Source organism: Rhododendron vialii, chromosome 3a (assembly GCF_030253575.1).
Source record: "Rhododendron vialii isolate Sample 1 chromosome 3a, ASM3025357v1".
Classification (NCBI taxonomy): domain Eukaryota; kingdom Viridiplantae; phylum Streptophyta; class Magnoliopsida; order Ericales; family Ericaceae; genus Rhododendron; species Rhododendron vialii.
The window spans coordinates 2980270-2999105 of NC_080559.1; the positions used below are offsets into that span (position 1 = coordinate 2980270).

Sequence of the window (18836 nt, forward strand, 5' to 3'; positions counted from 1 at the left end):
GTTTTAAATACTTCCTATGTATCATAGTTTTACTCTATTGTAAACATTATATTTATAAATAAAAATAAAGTATTTTTGTGCATATTTTGTTTTAATTTTGCGTACATCAATTCAAGGAAAGATCTTTAAATGGGTGTTAGGGCATATTATTTTTATTAAAAAATGACATTTTTTTCGTACGAGACTACGATTTTGAAAAAAAGAGAGAATATAAATAGAAGGAATACACAGGTTTACAATGTTTGGAAGTTACGAAATAGAAGGAAAAATAATAGAAAAATAAAGAGAGAAAATAATAATTTTGTTTCATTTTTTGTTTTGGAAAAAATAAAAAGTAAAAGCAAGAATGAAACTTAAACTTCACTACTATTTTATTTTTTGTTCCGTTTCCAAATTACTAGAAACCAAATACTAATAATTATTTCCTTTTTTTTTGGTACATAAATAATTTATTTCTATTTCTGCTTTCTTTCCTAATTTTCGACAAACCATTAACGGTTGTCACTACATTTTCAGCATTTCCCGCAAACCAGGAAATATAATAATATATAAATAAAAACAGAGCGCAAAATTCCAAAACACACCTGAAAGGCCAACACGGGCGGCGCCACCGTCACCGGATCCTTGCCTTCCAATAGCGATCTCTCTCTCTCTCTCTCTCTCTCTCCTCTTTTCATTCCTCGTCCCCTCACTCTCTCTCTCTCTAAAATTAAACCACTTTCTCTCTCTCCAAACTATATTTTTTCCCGATAAGATCCTTTTATCTCCTTCTTTCTCCATTCCTGCATATTCCCTCGGAAATTCTTCCCATTTTCCCCTTCAGCATCAAATCTCAAAAGCCCAAAAAGCAAGAGAGAGAAAAGAAAAGAAAAAGAAAACCAAACAGCAATTATTCACTTTTCCTCCCTTTACAGTACTCAATCCTCCAATCTCTCCCTCTTTCTATATTGCCAGCCCCCTCAAACTCTCCTCTCCCTCTCCCTCTCCCTCTCTCTCTCTCTCTCTCTCTCTCTCTCTCCACGCCTGGCCTCCTCATCGCCTTACAGCGATCTCACAAGGTACCTCAATCCCCTCATCTGTTTATCATTTTAGATCTCTCGTTTTCTGCTTTTCAATTTGGCTGAACGATTGTAATTTCGCTCGTTGATCCGAGCTAGATTGTGTGATTTTCCTTAAACAGCTAGATAATTGGCTGTTGTGACGAACGATTTGTTGTTAATTGTAATTATAATTGTGGTTTCTGATTGTTTTGATCTTTCGCTCATTTGATGGATGTGTTTAATATCGTCCTTTTTTAGGCCGAGTCATCGTTTGAAATGAATACGATTTTGATCTGTATTTTTTAGTATTGGAAAAGGTGATATCCTTTGACGTAAATGTATAGACAGGCATTGACGTAATTGAAACGACTCACGAGCCACAGGAATTAGGTGATTCAAAGTGTTGTCGGAAGGAGTTGAACAGAAGATCTCTGGATATCGTGAGTTTGTAGTTGGTTTCTCTTGACAACTTTCGATCTTTATATCATTGAGCTCTGTTTCGTGACGATTGAATGGGCTCGTAGAGTGTTTATGGAAATTCTTGAAGTTGTTTTGTACGACGATTTTTACTCTAGGGAAAAAAGAAAAAAAGCACTGCCAGTGTCGAATGAGGAGTGGAATGTTGTTTTAGATGATAGCCTTCTACAGTCATGTAAGTGAAATGTATCATTGCATAATCCAGTTTGGATTTTTGTGGATTTTAGGAGTTAGTGGAAAAGGGAGTGGGTTGGGTGTCCTGCTTTTTCCTGTATTTTGCTTGACATGATTGGTTTTTAATCCAAAGATGTTTTTGACTTCCATCCCACGTGGCATTTGATGACCATTCCAATCCAACGTGATAACTGTAGTTATGTAGAAGAATCCCAAATGGATCATCAACATGAGTTTGTTGAGTGTGAAACAATGTAGCCCTTCTTAATGCATCATGAAAGTTCTCAGAGATAATTTGTTGGGTCTACTTCACTCCTGCACAGGATAGGAAAGACAATTCCAAATAATGGACCTTGCATTCGTTTTGAGGATTAGTCCTTCATGTATTAAGACATCCAAGGACCATTCTGGATTTTGACAAGAAGGTGGAGGTTTATTGCTGGCTTCTATTTTTACTATCAGATCTTTCAAGAATTCAGCTTTAGTAAATATTTGGGTGTTGATTGGCACTCAAGATCCTCTATACCCAAATTTGGGTGTACCCAAGTACCAAGTGAGTTTCAACTGCCGGATCATGGATCTCAAAACATGATCCTGCAGCTGAAACTCACTTGGTACATGGGCACACCCAAATTTGGGTACAGAGGACCTCCGTTGGGTGATTGATATGGAACTAATGATGGTACCTGATCTGATGGATCACCACAAGATGGATCATTGGGAAATAGTCAATGGAAATGAGGGGAAAACTTTTAGTGGAGGAATAAGTAAACTTTAGTGTTATTCTAGTTGGTATTAGTAATCGAAAGACAAGGAAAAAGAAGAAGAAAGTCTGACTGGATTGCTACTAGTGCGAAAGATAAGTTCATGCATGTGATGGTAGCGCAAGTGAATGGTGCAGCTTTACAACGGGGCTATGTACTGAGCTGTAACATTCAACACTATTCTTACTTATTGGAAAATGTTAGTGCCGATCTTTGTATGAGTATGATAGATTTGAACATCCTATGCTGCTTTTCCGTCTATATTTGCTTTTTGATCTATTGTTGACGACGACTTGTTATGGACTTTTTGTTAAGTGGCAACCAACATGAAATCAAGATGGTGTGAAGGCTAAGCCATTATTGAGTAGTGTCCATCAGTTATTTATACCATCAAAACCCCTTCATGTTTTGCTATACTCCTCAGCATAGGGCAAGGATATGCATGTGTCATGGTGGTTATCGGTTAGGGAGCTGTTGAAAATCAAATACAGGATGTTCCTATTTTAAAACAAATTAGTAATTCACTCTTATTACTCTGTTAGAGTGCATAACTTAGTTTTGTTCCAATATCCAGAAGGATCAGCCCATATTTCCCAATGGGTCATGGAGCCTTTACTGTCTTCTGCTTTGTAATTTTGTCTTAACCTTTTAGTTTCTTAATGCACAGTGTTTTTAAACCTGTTAAATTTAAAATTCTATGGTTACAAAGTCTGGTTTGTGATTGATTTCCTGTGACCCAATACAAATGGTTGTATTGCTTGCTGTAGCTAAAGTAGATGACCATTGACACTTGTTTTGCTTGATATCTTGCAGTTTCTTGATATTTTTTTCATCTCCTTGCCACTTCCTTTTTCTCTGTGCAGTAGCCACTTGGTGGAGTTTTGCAGATAGTAGGAGTTCGAAAGGTGTTCTTGCCTTTCACGCAATGTCTAGCTCGGCAAAAGCTTTGGAACCTGCGTTTCAGGGAGCTGGCCAGAGATTGTATCCTACTATGATTACTGTGAACGATAAATACAGAGTTTCCCTTCACTGCTAATAAGAAACAATAAATGACATATAATTTTGCTTTCTTGTCTCCATGTGTGTGGTTCCGCTTCAATTTCCAGTAAGAAACGAAGAATTGGGCATTGTTTTACTCAGCGTGTATGTGCATTCCTAGTGTCTCCACATGTTTGAAAAGCGGGTTATTCATTTACCTTTGATTTTGAAATGCGGGTGACTGATCTCCTGATATATAATTCACTTTCACTGTAGACAAGAAAGAAAGAAAGGATTACAGTTTTTGCTGTGTGCATGCATGTAATCTGTTATATGCTAAGGATGCCCCAATTTCACTTTCACTTTGGAATTCATACTTAACAATTCATAGAGGGACTGAAATTTGGAGAATCGAGAACTTCCAGCCAGTTCCTTTGCCAAAATCTGATTATGGTAAATTCTACTCGGGCGATTCCTACATTGTCTTACAGGTGCTTACCATATTAACTTATTTCCCATGCACTTTCTAGTTCCCCTGAATCTACAGATGTTCTGCAGTTACAATTGTTATGATTGTCATAATTCTGCAGACAAGCCCTGGAAAAGGAGGCGCTTATTTGTACGACATACACTTCTGGCTTGGGAAAGATACAAGCCAGGTATACTTTATCTTACTATTCAATTATTTGTGTTTTTTCTCAGATTGTTTCTCATTTTTTGTTGCGGATGTAATAGGATGAATCTGGAACAGCAGCCATTAAAACTGTTGAACTTGATGCAATTCTTGGTGGGCGTGCTGTACAGCACAGAGAACTCCAAGGTCATGAGTCTGACAAGTTTCTATCTTACTTCAAGCCATGTATTATTCCATTGGAGGGTGGCATTGCATCAGGGTTTAAGAAACCTGAGGAGGAAGAGTTTGAAACGCGGTTGTATGTTTGTAAAGGGAAACGAGTTGTCAGATTGAAGCAGGTATGGGCCCTTCGGACATGAACTTCTGAGCTCATTATCTGCCTCTTTTCGAAAATAATATGCTTTATGTTGAGGGAATGATATGATCTTTGATGTCCAGGTCCCGTTTTCTCGTTCCTCACTGAATCACGATGATGTGTTTATCCTGGACACAAAAGATAAGATTTTTCAATTCAATGGTGCAAACTCCAATATCCAGGAGAGGGCCAAGGCATTGGAAGTAATTCAATTTTTAAAGGACAAGTATCACGAGGGGACAAGTGATGTTGCAATCGTTGGTAAGGTCACATGCATTTGAAGCTTTGTGGATGTCTTTCCCTGTCTAGCAAAATAATATGTCTTGCCGTATGTACTTCGACGTATATTTTGGTTTTCTTTCATTTCCTTTCCTTCTCTTTCATCTTATAAAAGGCATCTTCCTCCCACCCTCATTGTACTTTGGAAGGCTGGGTCCTTGCCATCTGTTCTAATCCTTGGTTTTCCCTCCTGTATATTCACTTTTGACTTATGAGTATATAAATGTTTAATGACTGAGCCAGATGATGGGAAGCTGGATACTGAGTCTGATTCTGGTGAATTCTGGGTCATCTTTGGTGGGTTTGCTCCAATTAGCAAAAAGGTTGCTAGTGAAGATGACGTTATTCCAGAGAAGACTCCTCCTAAACTTTACAGGTATTTTTTCATCCTCTTCTAGTTTTGCTCTCATACTCAAGTAGGAATCAGATGTGCCAAAAATGATATCAGGCCACTTGTATATATAAACTCCCATGGTTGAGTCTGTTCTTGAGATGTGTTACGACATCCAATTTAAAATTAATTGGCAATGATTGAAGAGGCCCCCAGGGTCGTATGTTTAGGACTTGATAATATTCAATGTGAATAACACTTTCCTGCATGTATGACCCTTGAATCGTCCTTGGCAAGGTAATTAAAATGATCCCTAACATAGGGATCACAGCAAATCAAGGTGAACTTACAGTACAAACAAAGGGGCAACCAAATGCGAGAGTCTTGTGTTGTCCAAAAGATTCCGAGAACTTAACTCTGATAACTATGTTGACGCACTCAAACTCATATACTAGTTTTGGAGGTGATATTCAACCAATGTGGTACAAGCTATTAACATCATGTTGTCACAATGCGCATTCATCAACATGAGGTGCTAAGTTTCAAAGTGCAACTTTTTGCAGTATCACTGATGGTCAGGTTAAGCCTGCAGATGGTGAACTTTCCAAATCTATGTTGGAAAACAATAAATGCTATCTATTGGACTGTGGGGCTGAGGTATTTGTTTGGGTTGGTCGGGTAACACAAGTGGAGGACAGGAAAGCTGCCACTCAAGCTGCTGAGGTAGAAACTTGGTATTCATAACTGAACACTCTTTGCAAAAAGCTCATTCTCTTTCATTGATATGATCTGCAGGAATTCATCAATAGTGACAATAGGCCCAAGTCAACGCGTGTCACCCGGATTATTCAAGGTTATGAGACACGTGCATTCAAGTCCAACTTTGATTCTTGGCCATCAGGGGCAGTACCTTCGACCGGTGAGGAAGGAAGAGGAAAAGTAGCAGGTAAATTTTGTTCCGTGGTTGTGAAATGCAATGATGGATTTGCTGGAAATTGTTACTGAGCATGAAACCGTAATGTGCACTTGTAGCTTTGCTGAAGCAACAAGGTGTTGGAGTCAAGGGAATGACAAAAGGTGCTCCTGTTAATGAGGAAGTCCCACCTTTGCTTGAGGGAGGTGGAAAAATTGAGGTCTGGTAACCCAATTGTTTTCATCTAGGGATTATTTGACTTTGTTTGGCTTGCTAATATTGCTATATTGTTTGTAGGAATACTCAATATTGTTGGTTTTCCAGGTATGGCGCATTGATGGCAGTGCAAAGACTCCAGTTCCCCTGGAGGACATTGGAAAATTTTACAGTGGAGATTGTTACATCGTTCTTTACACCTACCATTCTGGTGATAAGAAAGAAGATTTCTACTTGTGTTGTTGGATTGGGAAGGATAGCATTGAGGTAATTTACTTCTTTGGTTTTGAAGTAATGAGAAGAAATGATTCATGTTGCATAATGAACACTGTAACTTAGACACGTCTGTACCCTTTATTGCTGTCCCTCCAGATATTCAGTTCTTTGTTTCCCCTTCTTTTGAAATATCTGATTGTGATGTGATTTATGAGACCAAGTCAACCCTTATAGAAGAAGTATCAGACAAAGACACCTCAATGACCTAGGCCATGTTGCCCCAAACTACCGAGGAGAGAGAGAGAGAGAGAGAGAGAGAGAGAGAAGTTATCAAGAACTGCATCACTTTGTCTGTGGCGCGCACGAGCTCGCACACTTGTGTTTCAGTGGTTGGGGATGAGGGAGGACTTTCTTCTCATTGCTTACTTTTACGGGAAATATCATTACCTCTCCCTTCACAAGAGGCACTAACTTCATAGACCATTATGGTGTTTTGAAGATAGATTTTTTTATTAATTCTTTTGCATGTTTTCTCGATTGGTTGGTTGGTGTTGGTTTATCGTTGATGGCTTGTGAAATTGCTTATGTGAATTCATCCTTGTTTCCGATGTGTAGACAGTCATTGAATTGTTATCACAAGTATTTGCTTTGATACTTTGAAGTCAATAGTGTGTCATGCGCTCTCTCTCTCTCTCTCTCATGAAATCTTAAGTCCAGTGCTTCTGAAATCTATGCCCTCTTTGAAACTCTTGTAGTTCTTGAATATCAAGGGTAGCAATAAAGAAACCAAGATTTCAAGTGTATCCTGAAGATAAAATCTATTCTTCATCCATCATAGTGTTGGCTTTCATTATTTTTAGCCTTTTAGGTGTTTGGGGTACAATATTCTTATTAGTATCAACTAACAATATATGTAGAGTTACAGATATATCTACTTATTATTTTTTCCGTATCCCCCTCCCGTGTATGTGTCCCATTTATGAGAGTTGACATGTCATGTGTCTGTGTCTGTATTCATTTCCAGATCTGTATGTGTTCGTGCTTCTTGATTCATAACTCTTGAAGTATGGAAAACGAACTTCTATCACTGAAAATTAGATTGGAGTACCTTGCACGTGTTGCACTGCTACTTGTTTCTGTGATATCCTTCCTACTATTAGAATTCAGCATTATGTTTATCCCTTCAAGTCTAAAAATCTGCGTTGGTGTACCTTGCCTTTCAAAAAAAAAAGTGATTGGTGTACCTTGCACTGCTACTTGATTCTTTGAAATCCGTACCCGTTCGAATTTGATATTGTTTACGTCCCATCAAATCTGTCATCATTGTTCATTATGTCCTTCCTTCAAACCTGACATTCTTCTTTGTTATTGGACGATGAGGATATGGACCTATGCATACAAATTTCTCTTTTCATTCTGTTGCTGGTCAATCATGGTTTGGTGGGGGCTTGAATTTGTTTTTCTCTAATAGCTTTGATAACCTGGTTGCCTTTCCAACTTCAGGAGGATCAGAAGATGGCTGCTCGTTTAGCTACCAATATGTTCAATTCACTAAAGGGGAGACCTGTACAGGTATCTCAAAGTATTTTCGCTTTTTATTATCTTTGGCATACAATGTTAAGACCGCTTGTTTTTTCTTTTCTTTTCTTTTTTGTCTGTATAGGGTTGCATATTTCAGGGGAAAGAGCCACCACAATTTATTGCCATCTTTCAGCCTATGGTGGTTCTTAAGGTACTCTTCCGGTGTAATTACATGGATTAATATCTGGTCAAAGATACTTTCTTCAATTTTATTTTATTTTAAATTGCTTAATTTCTTTGAACTGATCTGGTTTTATCAGGGTGGAATGAGCTCTGGTTACAAAGCCTACATCGCGGACAAAGGCTTAAACGATGAAACTTACACTGCTGATTGTGTTGCGCTCTTCCGGATATCTGGAACTTCTGTGCACAACAATAAAACTGTGCAAATTGATGCTGTATGTGCCTATTGATCATTTAGCCCTTTTACCTGATTGTGAGGTTTTGTTTCGTGACTCTTGTAGATATCTTTATGCTGAGTTGCAGTACATTGTATTGCTCCATTAGCAAACTATATTGTTTTGGAGGTCCTAGGGAAGCTATTGAGTTTGTGATCGTGAACTGTGGCTCTACCGCTTAAATGGGGCGTAGAGAGAGAAAATCCTTGGTCCCTTGTACAATTACTTGGCACGTGATGATTAAAATCTTGAGCAAATTAACAAAAACAAAATTGACTATGAAGGAAAGCGAAGGTAGAGTATGGAGTGCAATTTTGTTCACCCTCCTTAAAAGAGGGTGAACATTACGCTCCTTCCTATTGGTTGAAATGGTGTGGGTCCCACCACAAAGTGATTTCATGCTTACCATGCAATACACTTTTTGGTAAGCATGACATCACTTTGTGGTGGGATCCACACCATTTCAACCAATAGGAAGGAGGGTAATGTTCATCCTCTTTTAAGGAGGGTGAACAAAACTCAACTCTAGAGTATGTAGCACGGACACAGACATGAACATAGGATTTCCCAAAAAATGGGACACGGACACGGTAGGGGGACACGGCAAAATAAATAATACATATTTATACAAGTAGAAACATAGTTAGATGAATAATCATGAAGCTTCAATATATGAATAAGCATCATATATACATTATTTGCACTTTCAACCCACAATATTTGAACTAATACACATTTACCTCCCAAAATTTTTTTAAAAATTGCATATTTAACCGTCTACCGTGTCCCCATATGTGTCCCCGTTGTGTCCCCCTAAAATCATGAATTAAATATATTGGACGGGACGCGTGTCCCATACGTATTTTGCCGTGTCCCCCGCGTGTCACGCCGACCTTTAGGAGTGTCGGTGCTTCATAGGGTAGAATTAGGGACTTGGCCTTGGGGTTTTCCTCTTGGTTGGCATCTTGCCAATCAAGGGTTTGGGTCTTGGATAGGCACTTGTGCCTTTCTCCTTGTCCTTTTAGTCTTTGTAATCTTTCAAAGAATTAGGGACTTGGATCATAGCAAGAAAGGCTACCAGTTAAGCTTAAGATACCAGAAAGTGGGTTAAGCTGGTCTTGAATTTCTGTCCTTTTTTACGGTTGAATATTTTCTTTGACGTGTGTGAAGATGGGTTGGAAGTGTTTCTGGGTCTATTTTACAAAATTTCCAGAAAGATTGTGACACCTGTCTATTACACTTTCCCTTCAGTTATGTGAAGCCACGACCTCTTTGAAGTCCTCCAAGCATGTATGCTCAACACGCAACATGGCATATATGTCCAGACACAAAAGTGGTTCCTCCATTTCATTAAATCGAAGTTTTATTCAACTCTGTAGAATTAAGAGGTTTTTGCCATTGACAACTAATGACTGCACCCTTATGGAAGATTAGCTTTGTTTTAACTTAATTGATTAGGGGAAATAGACAAAATCCTACGGTGTAAGATGGTGATTGCCTTCAGTGGTAACTGGGTGATGAAAAGCTATGTAGCCCAAAGTAAGCTGATGATGAGAAGAACTGGATTAGAAAAGTAGAAAAGGAGTACTGATGGTTCACATTATTGGGTACAAATATGTAACCAACCAAATAGAGCCTTAAGTCCCAATCGATTGGGGTTGGCTACATGAATCCATTTTTTCCATTGAGCTCCGCCGAGGGCATCATTTTCCATGATATTAGAAAAGCCTAGATCCTTTGGAACTGCCCCCTCTAATTTTAATCTTGGTCTGCCTTTTCTTCGTGTTACTCTCAACCATAACCATATACCTCCACCTAACTATTGCATCGGTTCATCTACAATAGATATGTCCAAACCCCCTTAATCGATTTTCTATTGGCTTGTTGGCTACAAATATATACGCTAGTAATTGGTTATCGTTACATTATTATTTTTCATTAGTCCTTTTTTCCTCGCATATGACAAGAGTTATCTAACAGAATTGAGGGTATCAGTAAATATATTTTCTTTCCTGTCAGGTTGCAACATCATTGAACTCCAATGAATGTTTCCTTCTTCAATCTGGCTCTTCAATATTCACTTGGCATGGAAATCAAAGCACCTTTGAGCAGCAGCAACTAGCTTCAAAAGTTGCAGAATTTTTGAAGGTATGCTGTTTTCATGACAGTAACGTTGTGTAGGCTTTGACTCTGGCTTAGAATTACCTCTATCTCAAAGATGTTTTGATTGGCTCGACTCTAGAGTGTGTTGATGTTTTAAAAGCCCTACTTCGCATGTCTTCCATGCCTATTAAGTTCATGAGATTGTGTGTTACAAGAATTTAGAACCATATGTCCTGCTTGTTATGTATTCCCTTATTCTCATACATACTTTTGCATGAAGGTAGTGGAAGTTATTTTTTTATGGAGCAAAAGGTTTTCTCAAGCCTCATATTTGAGTCTAGGCATGTTGTTGGCATCCCTGTCATGGTTTTCTTTGTTTTATTTGCTTATTCTCTGGATAAGTATACCTGACGAGTTTTTCCTATTACATTGCTTTGATGAGAACCCCTGTAAAGAGGTTTATGTGGTGTAGATCCGATTCTTTTTACCTTTGTTATTTTTGAAGAGACGATAGCCCTTGCTTTCGGATTTCCCGTCGCCTGAGTCTTGAAAGGTTGTCTTTGATGCGCATATCCAAACTTACCATGCCATTACAATTGCACTAAACTGACTATAGCTCATATATGTCTGCATGACATGGTGAGATGCCTGGATCACTAGGAATTGGAATAAGGACCACTGCTCCCCATACTCGTTGTATATGATTGCATCAAGAGAGTGCAACCCAAATGTAGAAGCAGAAATTGGTGAACAAAATCTGCTTGACTGCTTTACTGTTCAACGTCTAATAGCAAACTGATTATCGGGGGAGCATGCTGAATGAAAAGGGTTTTTTGCTTGCCTCCCAGTGCTCATGCAAATCCTTTGTCCAAATATCCTCATTTCAGAATGACCAGGCTGAGAGTTCTGGATTTTAGGATCAGATCTAGAGATAATTGGAAAAACCATATTTAATGACGGGTTTGACAATGGGGATTGAACTTTTACCCTAGTAGATACATAACAGAGAGGGAATTGACATGGAATGAGATGCAAATCGCACCACTTTGGGCCATTATATCTCTTTTCTGGCATCTGCTCTTGTATCTGGATGTTCATTTCCTGGATAACATCACAAGCATTTTCCTATCAAATATGCTTTTAGCTATTCTGCCCTAAGATATGTTGTTGTTTTGTATACATTCTTTTTTGAAGTCTTATTATGTGTCCAACACTAGCTTAGAGGGCTAAGACATTATTGTTACAAAAGCTAGCTGAGGGCGAGGTCCCTGCAATTCTGTGGGATGCTATGAAGCACGGGTACGCCAGAAACAATGGCGTACACGTACCTGGTACGGGTACGGGTACGCACTGGGTACGCCGGAAACGCACCGGGTACGCCGGAAACGCACCGGGTACGTTCGTATGTTTAGGGTACGGCATGGGTACGCAAAATACTCTGATGGGTACGCAAAGAAGAAGAAGAAGCAGACAAAGAAGAAGAAGATCAAAGAAGAGAGAGAGAGAGAGAGAGAGAGAGAGAGGGAGAGAGAGGGAGAGAGACCTGTCGATCTGATCCACTGCTACTGCGAGAGAGAGAGACGTCGGACGGAGAAGAGAGACTTTGGCGACGGCGAGATGATGATTGATGGTGATGACGAGAGAGAGAGACATCGGACGATGATGATGATCGACGGCGAGAGTCACAGAGAGAGTCGACGGCGAGAGTCAGAGGGAGAGTCGGCTATGTGAAGTTCTGATCCCTAATTCAGAGTCATACGTATATTTAAAGGGTTATTACACTCCAGTCCTTAGACATTAACATATGCAACAATCTGGTCCCTAAATATATGAAAGTTTGCACTTCAACCCCTGGTCTCTTTTAGATTTGTATTTTATTAAGAAATATAAAAAAAAAATTATAACTAATGTAATGATATGATTATACATGAGTTATACATTATTCATAAAAACTCAAGCATATTAAAATTATAAAACATAATAAAAAATAAATGTGTCGTACCCCTGCCGTACCCGTACCCTACTTTTTTGGGGTTTTGCCGTTTCCCGTACCCGTACCCGTACCGTACCCGTACCGCGTACCGGTACCCGTGCTCCATAGGTGGGATGTAGATCAATTGCTATCGACTCCTGACTAATATTTGACACTTCATCAATAAAGTACGTATGCTGAATTCTGGTCCCAGTAGTTTTGGATAACACGGTGTTCATCGATACAATAAGTTTTGAGTAGATTTATCTAGTTTCTCATGTTTTTCCTTCTTGAAGTTCTCCAGTTATGAAAAATGAATGAACGGTATCAGCATTTTTCTTCCTTAAGTAATGATCTCGAGAATGGCAGTTTGCAAATGCCTATGGGCGTATGATATTTTAAACGACATTATTTCAAATATATGCACTTTAGATTGTTTAAGGGGTTGCGCTATACATGGTCATGCTTGGTGTGTTTTTCAGACAAGCTGATGAGACTTGTAAAGTACAATATCTTCTGCACCTTGATAGGTTGTGGTTAATTAATAAGTTTCATTTGGTTTATAAATTCAGCCAGGAGTAGCTGTGAAATTTGCTAAAGAAGGAACTGAGAACTCATCCTTCTGGTTTGCTCTTGGAGGGAAACAAAGTTACACAAGCAAAAAAGTAACTCATGAGATAGTCAGAGATCCCCACTTGTTCACATTCTCTTTCGATAAAGAAGGTAGCTTTCTATTCAAGGACCATTGGTGCCATGTAAACTTGGCATTTCTTCTGATTGGATATAATTGTAACAAGTTCTTAATCACACCATGAATTTCTAACATTTTCTATTGATTATCTGCTTGCTGACATGTGGATCCCCAGGAAAGTTTGAGGTGCGTTAGAAAACTTGAATAAGGATTTAACTCCCTCGCATATTGATTTGGCTGTTCGTAAATTTTATATCTGATTGTTATTTTCATTTGGCAGGTTGAAGAAGTTTACAACTTCTCTCAAGATGACCTGTTGACTGAAGATGTCTTGATACTTGACACACATGCTGAAGTGTTTGTTTGGGTTGGCCAGTCTGTGGAATCCAAAGAGAAGCAAAGTGCTTTTGAAATTGGCCAGGTACTGCTCAAGTTGTTTATGCTACTCCCAAAAGTTCACATTCTGCTTTGTACTTCGTTGACTATTAAAGTTCCTTGCAGAAATACATAGATGTGGCTGCATCTCTAGAGGGATTGTCTCCATACGTACCACTATACAAAGTCATGGAAGGAAATGAACCATGCTTCTTCACTTCGTACTTTTCATGGGATCCTGTAAAAGCTACTGTATGTGCTACAACTTAACTTTGTTTTTTCTTTATAACTGTCATGTTTTGATCAGCTTATAAGACAACTGTGTCCTTGGGTGGAGATAACTCTGAATTTGTACTGTTCACTGTGGGCACAGAAAGTTGGAAATGAATAGAAGCAATAGGCTATCAAGGAATCCAAGAGGTAGTAAGAAACATAAATGAAATTTAAGAGTGAGGGAGACAATGAGATTTCTTTATCTTTTGGCTTCTAATCAGGTCACATTATTTCTTCAATGACGAAAATCCGAGTCATATGCAAGTATGAGGAGTGAAACTTTCGACCACAACATAAGAGTTATAGAAGGCGAATGAGAAACATTGCAAGCTTAGGAGAATCATTCAATCATAATTAGCTGACACTTACTTGGATGTGGCAGTGTGACTAAAATCTAAAAGCAAGAAACACAGCCTATGTATTTCTTGGTATGAGCAAAGACATATGAGGGCAATCATGAATCTTTAGAAGCTGAACTTTAAACTAAATTGTTGTTGGGTTCACCATACAGAAACTTTGGATCAATTGTGGTTCAGTAACAAATGGTGGAAGAATGATAATCTGGAGTAGAGTTTTTTCTTGTCCTGAATAATGTTTGGTTCACTTGTTATTGCTTATGCAACACTGAAAGAAATTGCTTAGCTATATTGTCTTAGTCTTATTTTAAATATTGTTTGGAACTTTGGTTAATTGGTTATTACTTGTCCGAAACAAAAAAAAATTGATCAATTATCTTCTTTTTATTTTTTTCGGATATGCTTCCACTTTTGCACCATTAACTTACTTTGCTCGAAAAGGGAATTGCTATCATGGTATTGAGGAAGTTGTCTCATTTCAGTCATTCATCAGTTTCATCGTAGCGTTCTCTCTGTGATATAGGCTCATGGAAACTCATTCCAGAAGAAGGCTATGCTACTCCTTGGGGCTGGTCATGCTGTGGAGGTAAAAACCCCAATTTATTTGTACAAAAATGCTTTAATATTTAGCTTGACCAATACGATTTACACATCTTCATCAGAGTCACTTTGAAGTTTGTGCTACATGCATCCATCATTGCCACACCATGGCTAAATCATTGTCCGTTACAAACAACAAACCCAAGTGTCAGCCTGTGAGACATCTCTGAAGAGAATCACATATTTCCACTTTCTTCCCCTCTGGGGTCAAGCTATTTTGCCGAAGGATAGCCTGAGAGACTTGGACCTTTGACAGTGTTATCATGAGAGACTTTCTCCGGCCAAATTTCCTTTTCCTCTCAAATAAAAAATAAAAAAATTTGTGAGAGACTTTCACAAGAATGCAAACACTAGCTGAAACACATGGCACAGTCTGTACAGCAAGTGGCAACCAACCATTTTTTGATGGACACATCACACGATTTCTCACCTGTGGAGCAATAAACCATTTTTGCAACCTTTGGGGCCCATAAGGCCTCTGAGGATTTATGCACTACGACCGAAGGTGGAATCCAGGTTGTCAGACAGTGGGTAAGCCACTTGTCCAGTTGTCTCTACAAAGAATGTGACACTTTATACTGGCCTCACATTGTTGACTCCCATGTAAATAGGAATTGCCCACCAACATGCAAGCTGGCCACTTTGGTTCTTGTTATCCTTCTATCCTTCTCTCTGGTTGCCTCAGTTCCCACCCTGTCCACCCCTGGTGATCTCACATAATCTGATGGCCTACCACACTTCGCATAGGGCTTCAAAACTGGCCTACTTACCCTCAATTGTCCACACATTCGATCTCGGTTTTTGGTTGAAAGGCACATAACTCGTATGTTGATTAATTCCTTTTATGTGGTCGGATTTAACACTATATAACTTGATATTTTGTTTGTGGTTACTATACTCCAATTGAGTTTGTGAGGCAAAGGTTGAGGCACTTTTCAATTTTTCATCAATCTTTTGGACGTGATATTGTTTAGGAATGTAGGCTAGTATGTTTCAAATTATTATTAGATCTATATGTTCTGTGGATTGCTCAGTTTACCACTATTACTCAATTTCCATTCTTTTTGTTTCTCAGATTGGTGTATCTACTACAGCCAGTGCTGCTTGTCTGCAGACTGGGCTGTATTGCTTCCATTTGAATCTCTTCATGGTCTTCTCTGAATGAACATTTTTCAACTTATTATACTGTCGCACATAGATGGCCTCTTGCTGTTGAGGAAGAAGGAAAAACAACAAAAATCCCTGTTTTATTAAATCTACGTGTAGTTTGGTTGACCTGTAACAGATAGAAGATGCGGTTGTAACTTATATGGTGGTTCAGTTTCTTTTGAGGGATTGAAATTCTGCTTCAAGTATGTCTCAAACTATAGCTGTAACATGGCATGTTGCTTCTCTAATTGAGTGGACTTCACTAGCAAGTGGCAACTAATAAAGGATGGACTTTTTATGTTGTGTTACTTGTGTATATGTCAGAAACCACCTAGTGTCCTAATAGTTTCTTAACCTTGTTAATTGAACACACTTCAATCACTTTCTTAGTCAACAAAGTTTTCTGGTGTATTACACTAAATTGCAATCGAAACTTTCATAGTCCGAAATGCTCGCAAATAGAGTTAGGTTGTTAAATGCTAGAATTTCTGTTCTCTCTCTTACCTTGCTCATGATTGTGCAAGAGTTGTAGTATCCACTTTTTCCTAAATAGGTGGCTTTGGTTTTTTTTTTTTTCCCGAACTTTATATTGCAGAGCCCGGACAAGTCCAATGGATCAAGTCAGGGTGGACCAACTCAAAGAGCTTCAGCGTTAGCTGCCTTGTCTTCTGCGTTTAATCCATCTTCAGGCACCAAAAGTGGTGGTACTCCAAGATCGTCAAGCACAAGTCAAGGATCACAGAGAGCAGCTGCAGTAGCTGCTTTGTCGCAAGTTCTTACTGCCGAAAAGAAGCGCTCACCCGAATCCTCTCCCGCTCGATCCACGAGAAGTCCACCATCTGAAGCTAGCCCTCCAGGTATTGGAACCACAATGCTAATTTCTTTATGCCTTATACTCCCTCCATTGCATTTTGTTCGGCGCTTTTAGGAGTTCCCAACTTAACTGAAATTAAAAGGTGTTTATTTCAACATTGCCCCTTTCTCTCCACTTTTAAAGTTATTACTTATTCCTAATCCTTTGTTAGGATACTATTTGAAAATGGCAAGTTTTATGTTTGACACTCTTTTCGAATGGGAATGCATTTTGGAACACTACAAAATGGAAAGATGGACAAACTAAATGAGACAGAGGGAGTATCTCATTTGCTATCTCTACAACTCCATTATGTACAACTCTTTGCAGCATCTCCTTCAATGTATTATGTTTGTACCAAATTTCATAGAAGCACCTGTTGGTATTCTTCAATTTTCATCTGGTTGGTTCTCTTTCTGGCTCATTCGAATATTTCCACTAACTATTGACTTCGTAATTAACATGAGTTGACAAATTAAAATTGTTTAAGGGTATTTACTGTGATTCCCTCGAATTTCTAGGAAGAGCATTCTGGAAGCGGGCTTATACTTGGCCATTCATTCATAAGAATGAAGTCATCCTCTGGATTCTTGAGGAATGCCCAATATGGGAACAACTTTTCTTTACAATGTACTTTAATATCTGTATGGACATGGGAGTAGCAAATAGCATCGTTATGCTCTTCTTTTGGCATCAGCGCTTGCTCTCATGGTTTTGCAAATGTGTATTCTTTTGACAATTTTGAAGTACTGCTTGCAGCTGGAGCAAAGAGTGAACATGAACTTTCAGAAGTGGAGAATTCTAAAGAAGATTCCGAAGTGGACACAGTGGCAGATGAGACTGTGCTGGAGAGCAATGGGAATGATTCAGAATCGAAGCAAGAGGCAGAGCAGGATGAAAATGGTAGTGAAACTAATCGAAGTACATTTAGTTATGAACAGCTGAAGGCTCATTCGGAAAACCCGGTTACCGGAATTGATTTCAAACGAAGAGAGGTGGGTTGATATTATTTGTTTATTATCTATGCGTTTCCTGTTTCCTTTTGGTTAGTTTTCTAGAATTTTCCTTCTTGGGTTTTCAGGCTTATCTGTCTGATGAAGAATTCCAGACTATATTCGGGGTGACGAAAGAAGCATTTTATAAATTACCGAAATGGAAGCAAGACATGCATAAGAAGAAATTTGATCTCTTCTAGAAATTTGAGTTCGCCAAAAGTAAGTTATATCTCTGCCGTTGGAACTTCATTTTCAGTGCCTCGTTTGTTATGGCCTCTTTTCTTCTAGGCAAAGTGGTTGGATGTTCCGTATCTAGCATTTTGAGTATGTCCATGCCATATGACGATCTTAGGTTTTAGTGCCGGTATTGATTATATTGTGATTCCCGCATGAAGAGTGACGTTTTTTATCCACCCTCTTTTGACTGCTGCTGCATTGGTTCCGATCATAGTTTCAGGGACCGCAGGCTGGTGAAATTCTTTGATTTGGTTGGTGTTTGTGGTTTTCGGAGTCCATTTTTCTTGTTTTTCATTTATTTGTCAAAAGGAATGGTGTATATTTGTTGCATTTGTAATAGATTCCAATTATTAGTTGAAAAGACATGAATTTTATGTTGCTTGTAAGATGGGGGTAATGTACGCGTGTCCTATGCTTCAGAGTTGTCCTATGCTTCCAATATGATTTAATTAGAATGGATAGATAGTCTTGCTTAAGAGCGTAAGACCTCTAATGTTGCTCGGTACACAGCCAAACCCATACATGTTTGCAGCCGTGCGATGTACATGGGTCCCGTGAATGCACTTTGGTACCCACGTACATCGGACAGCTTCAGTGCCGGAAATGTGTTTGGTTATCTGTCCGTAGGACTGTTGCTAAATATTCTTTGGAGATTTTAAATTTTCCAGTTTGTGGTCGAAGACCAAATAAAGTTGCATTTGGGTCATGAATTTGTGCAGATATTTATTGGCGGAAGTAGAATATGACAAAGCTGAATAGAAATTGAATTTTAGCCTTTTTGACTTCATCTTTTCCTTTGCCTTCTTATTTTCATTTGCATAATTTTCTCATGAAAGTTTTTATCCAAACACAGCATAAATGAGGCCAAATTCATGT

The 18836-nt window shown here is 38.7% G+C and overlaps 1 protein-coding gene across 4 annotated transcripts; it reads left to right on the forward strand.

The window, feature by feature from the left end:
• The first annotated feature begins 588 nt into the window (after positions 1 to 588).
• LOC131319349 (villin-2) lies at positions 589 to 18419 on the forward strand. 4 transcript variants are annotated; one of them, XM_058349559.1, is made up of 24 exons: positions 589 to 1058; positions 1385 to 1480; positions 3319 to 3436; positions 3825 to 3924; positions 4024 to 4092; positions 4169 to 4405; positions 4506 to 4683; positions 4945 to 5077; positions 5596 to 5755; positions 5828 to 5978; positions 6065 to 6165; positions 6270 to 6428; positions 7881 to 7949; positions 8041 to 8109; positions 8219 to 8356; positions 10376 to 10504; positions 13004 to 13154; positions 13298 to 13308; positions 13403 to 13543; positions 13624 to 13749; positions 14650 to 14712; positions 16471 to 16732; positions 17488 to 17723; positions 17810 to 18419. In XM_058349559.1, exons 3-24 carry the CDS (start codon positions 3381 to 3383, stop codon positions 17921 to 17923), a joined length of 2853 nt encoding a protein of 950 aa, XP_058205542.1. In that variant the 5' UTR covers positions 589 to 1058; positions 1385 to 1480; positions 3319 to 3380; the 3' UTR covers positions 17924 to 18419. The 4 variants fall into 4 exon arrangements, with proteins under 4 accessions (XP_058205542.1, XP_058205543.1, XP_058205544.1 ...); XM_058349560.1 differs by having other exon boundaries at positions 1389 to 1480; XM_058349561.1 differs by lacking the exon at positions 1385 to 1480 and having other exon boundaries at positions 17810 to 17942; positions 18076 to 18419.
• The last annotated feature ends 417 nt before the right edge of the window (positions 18420 to 18836 follow it).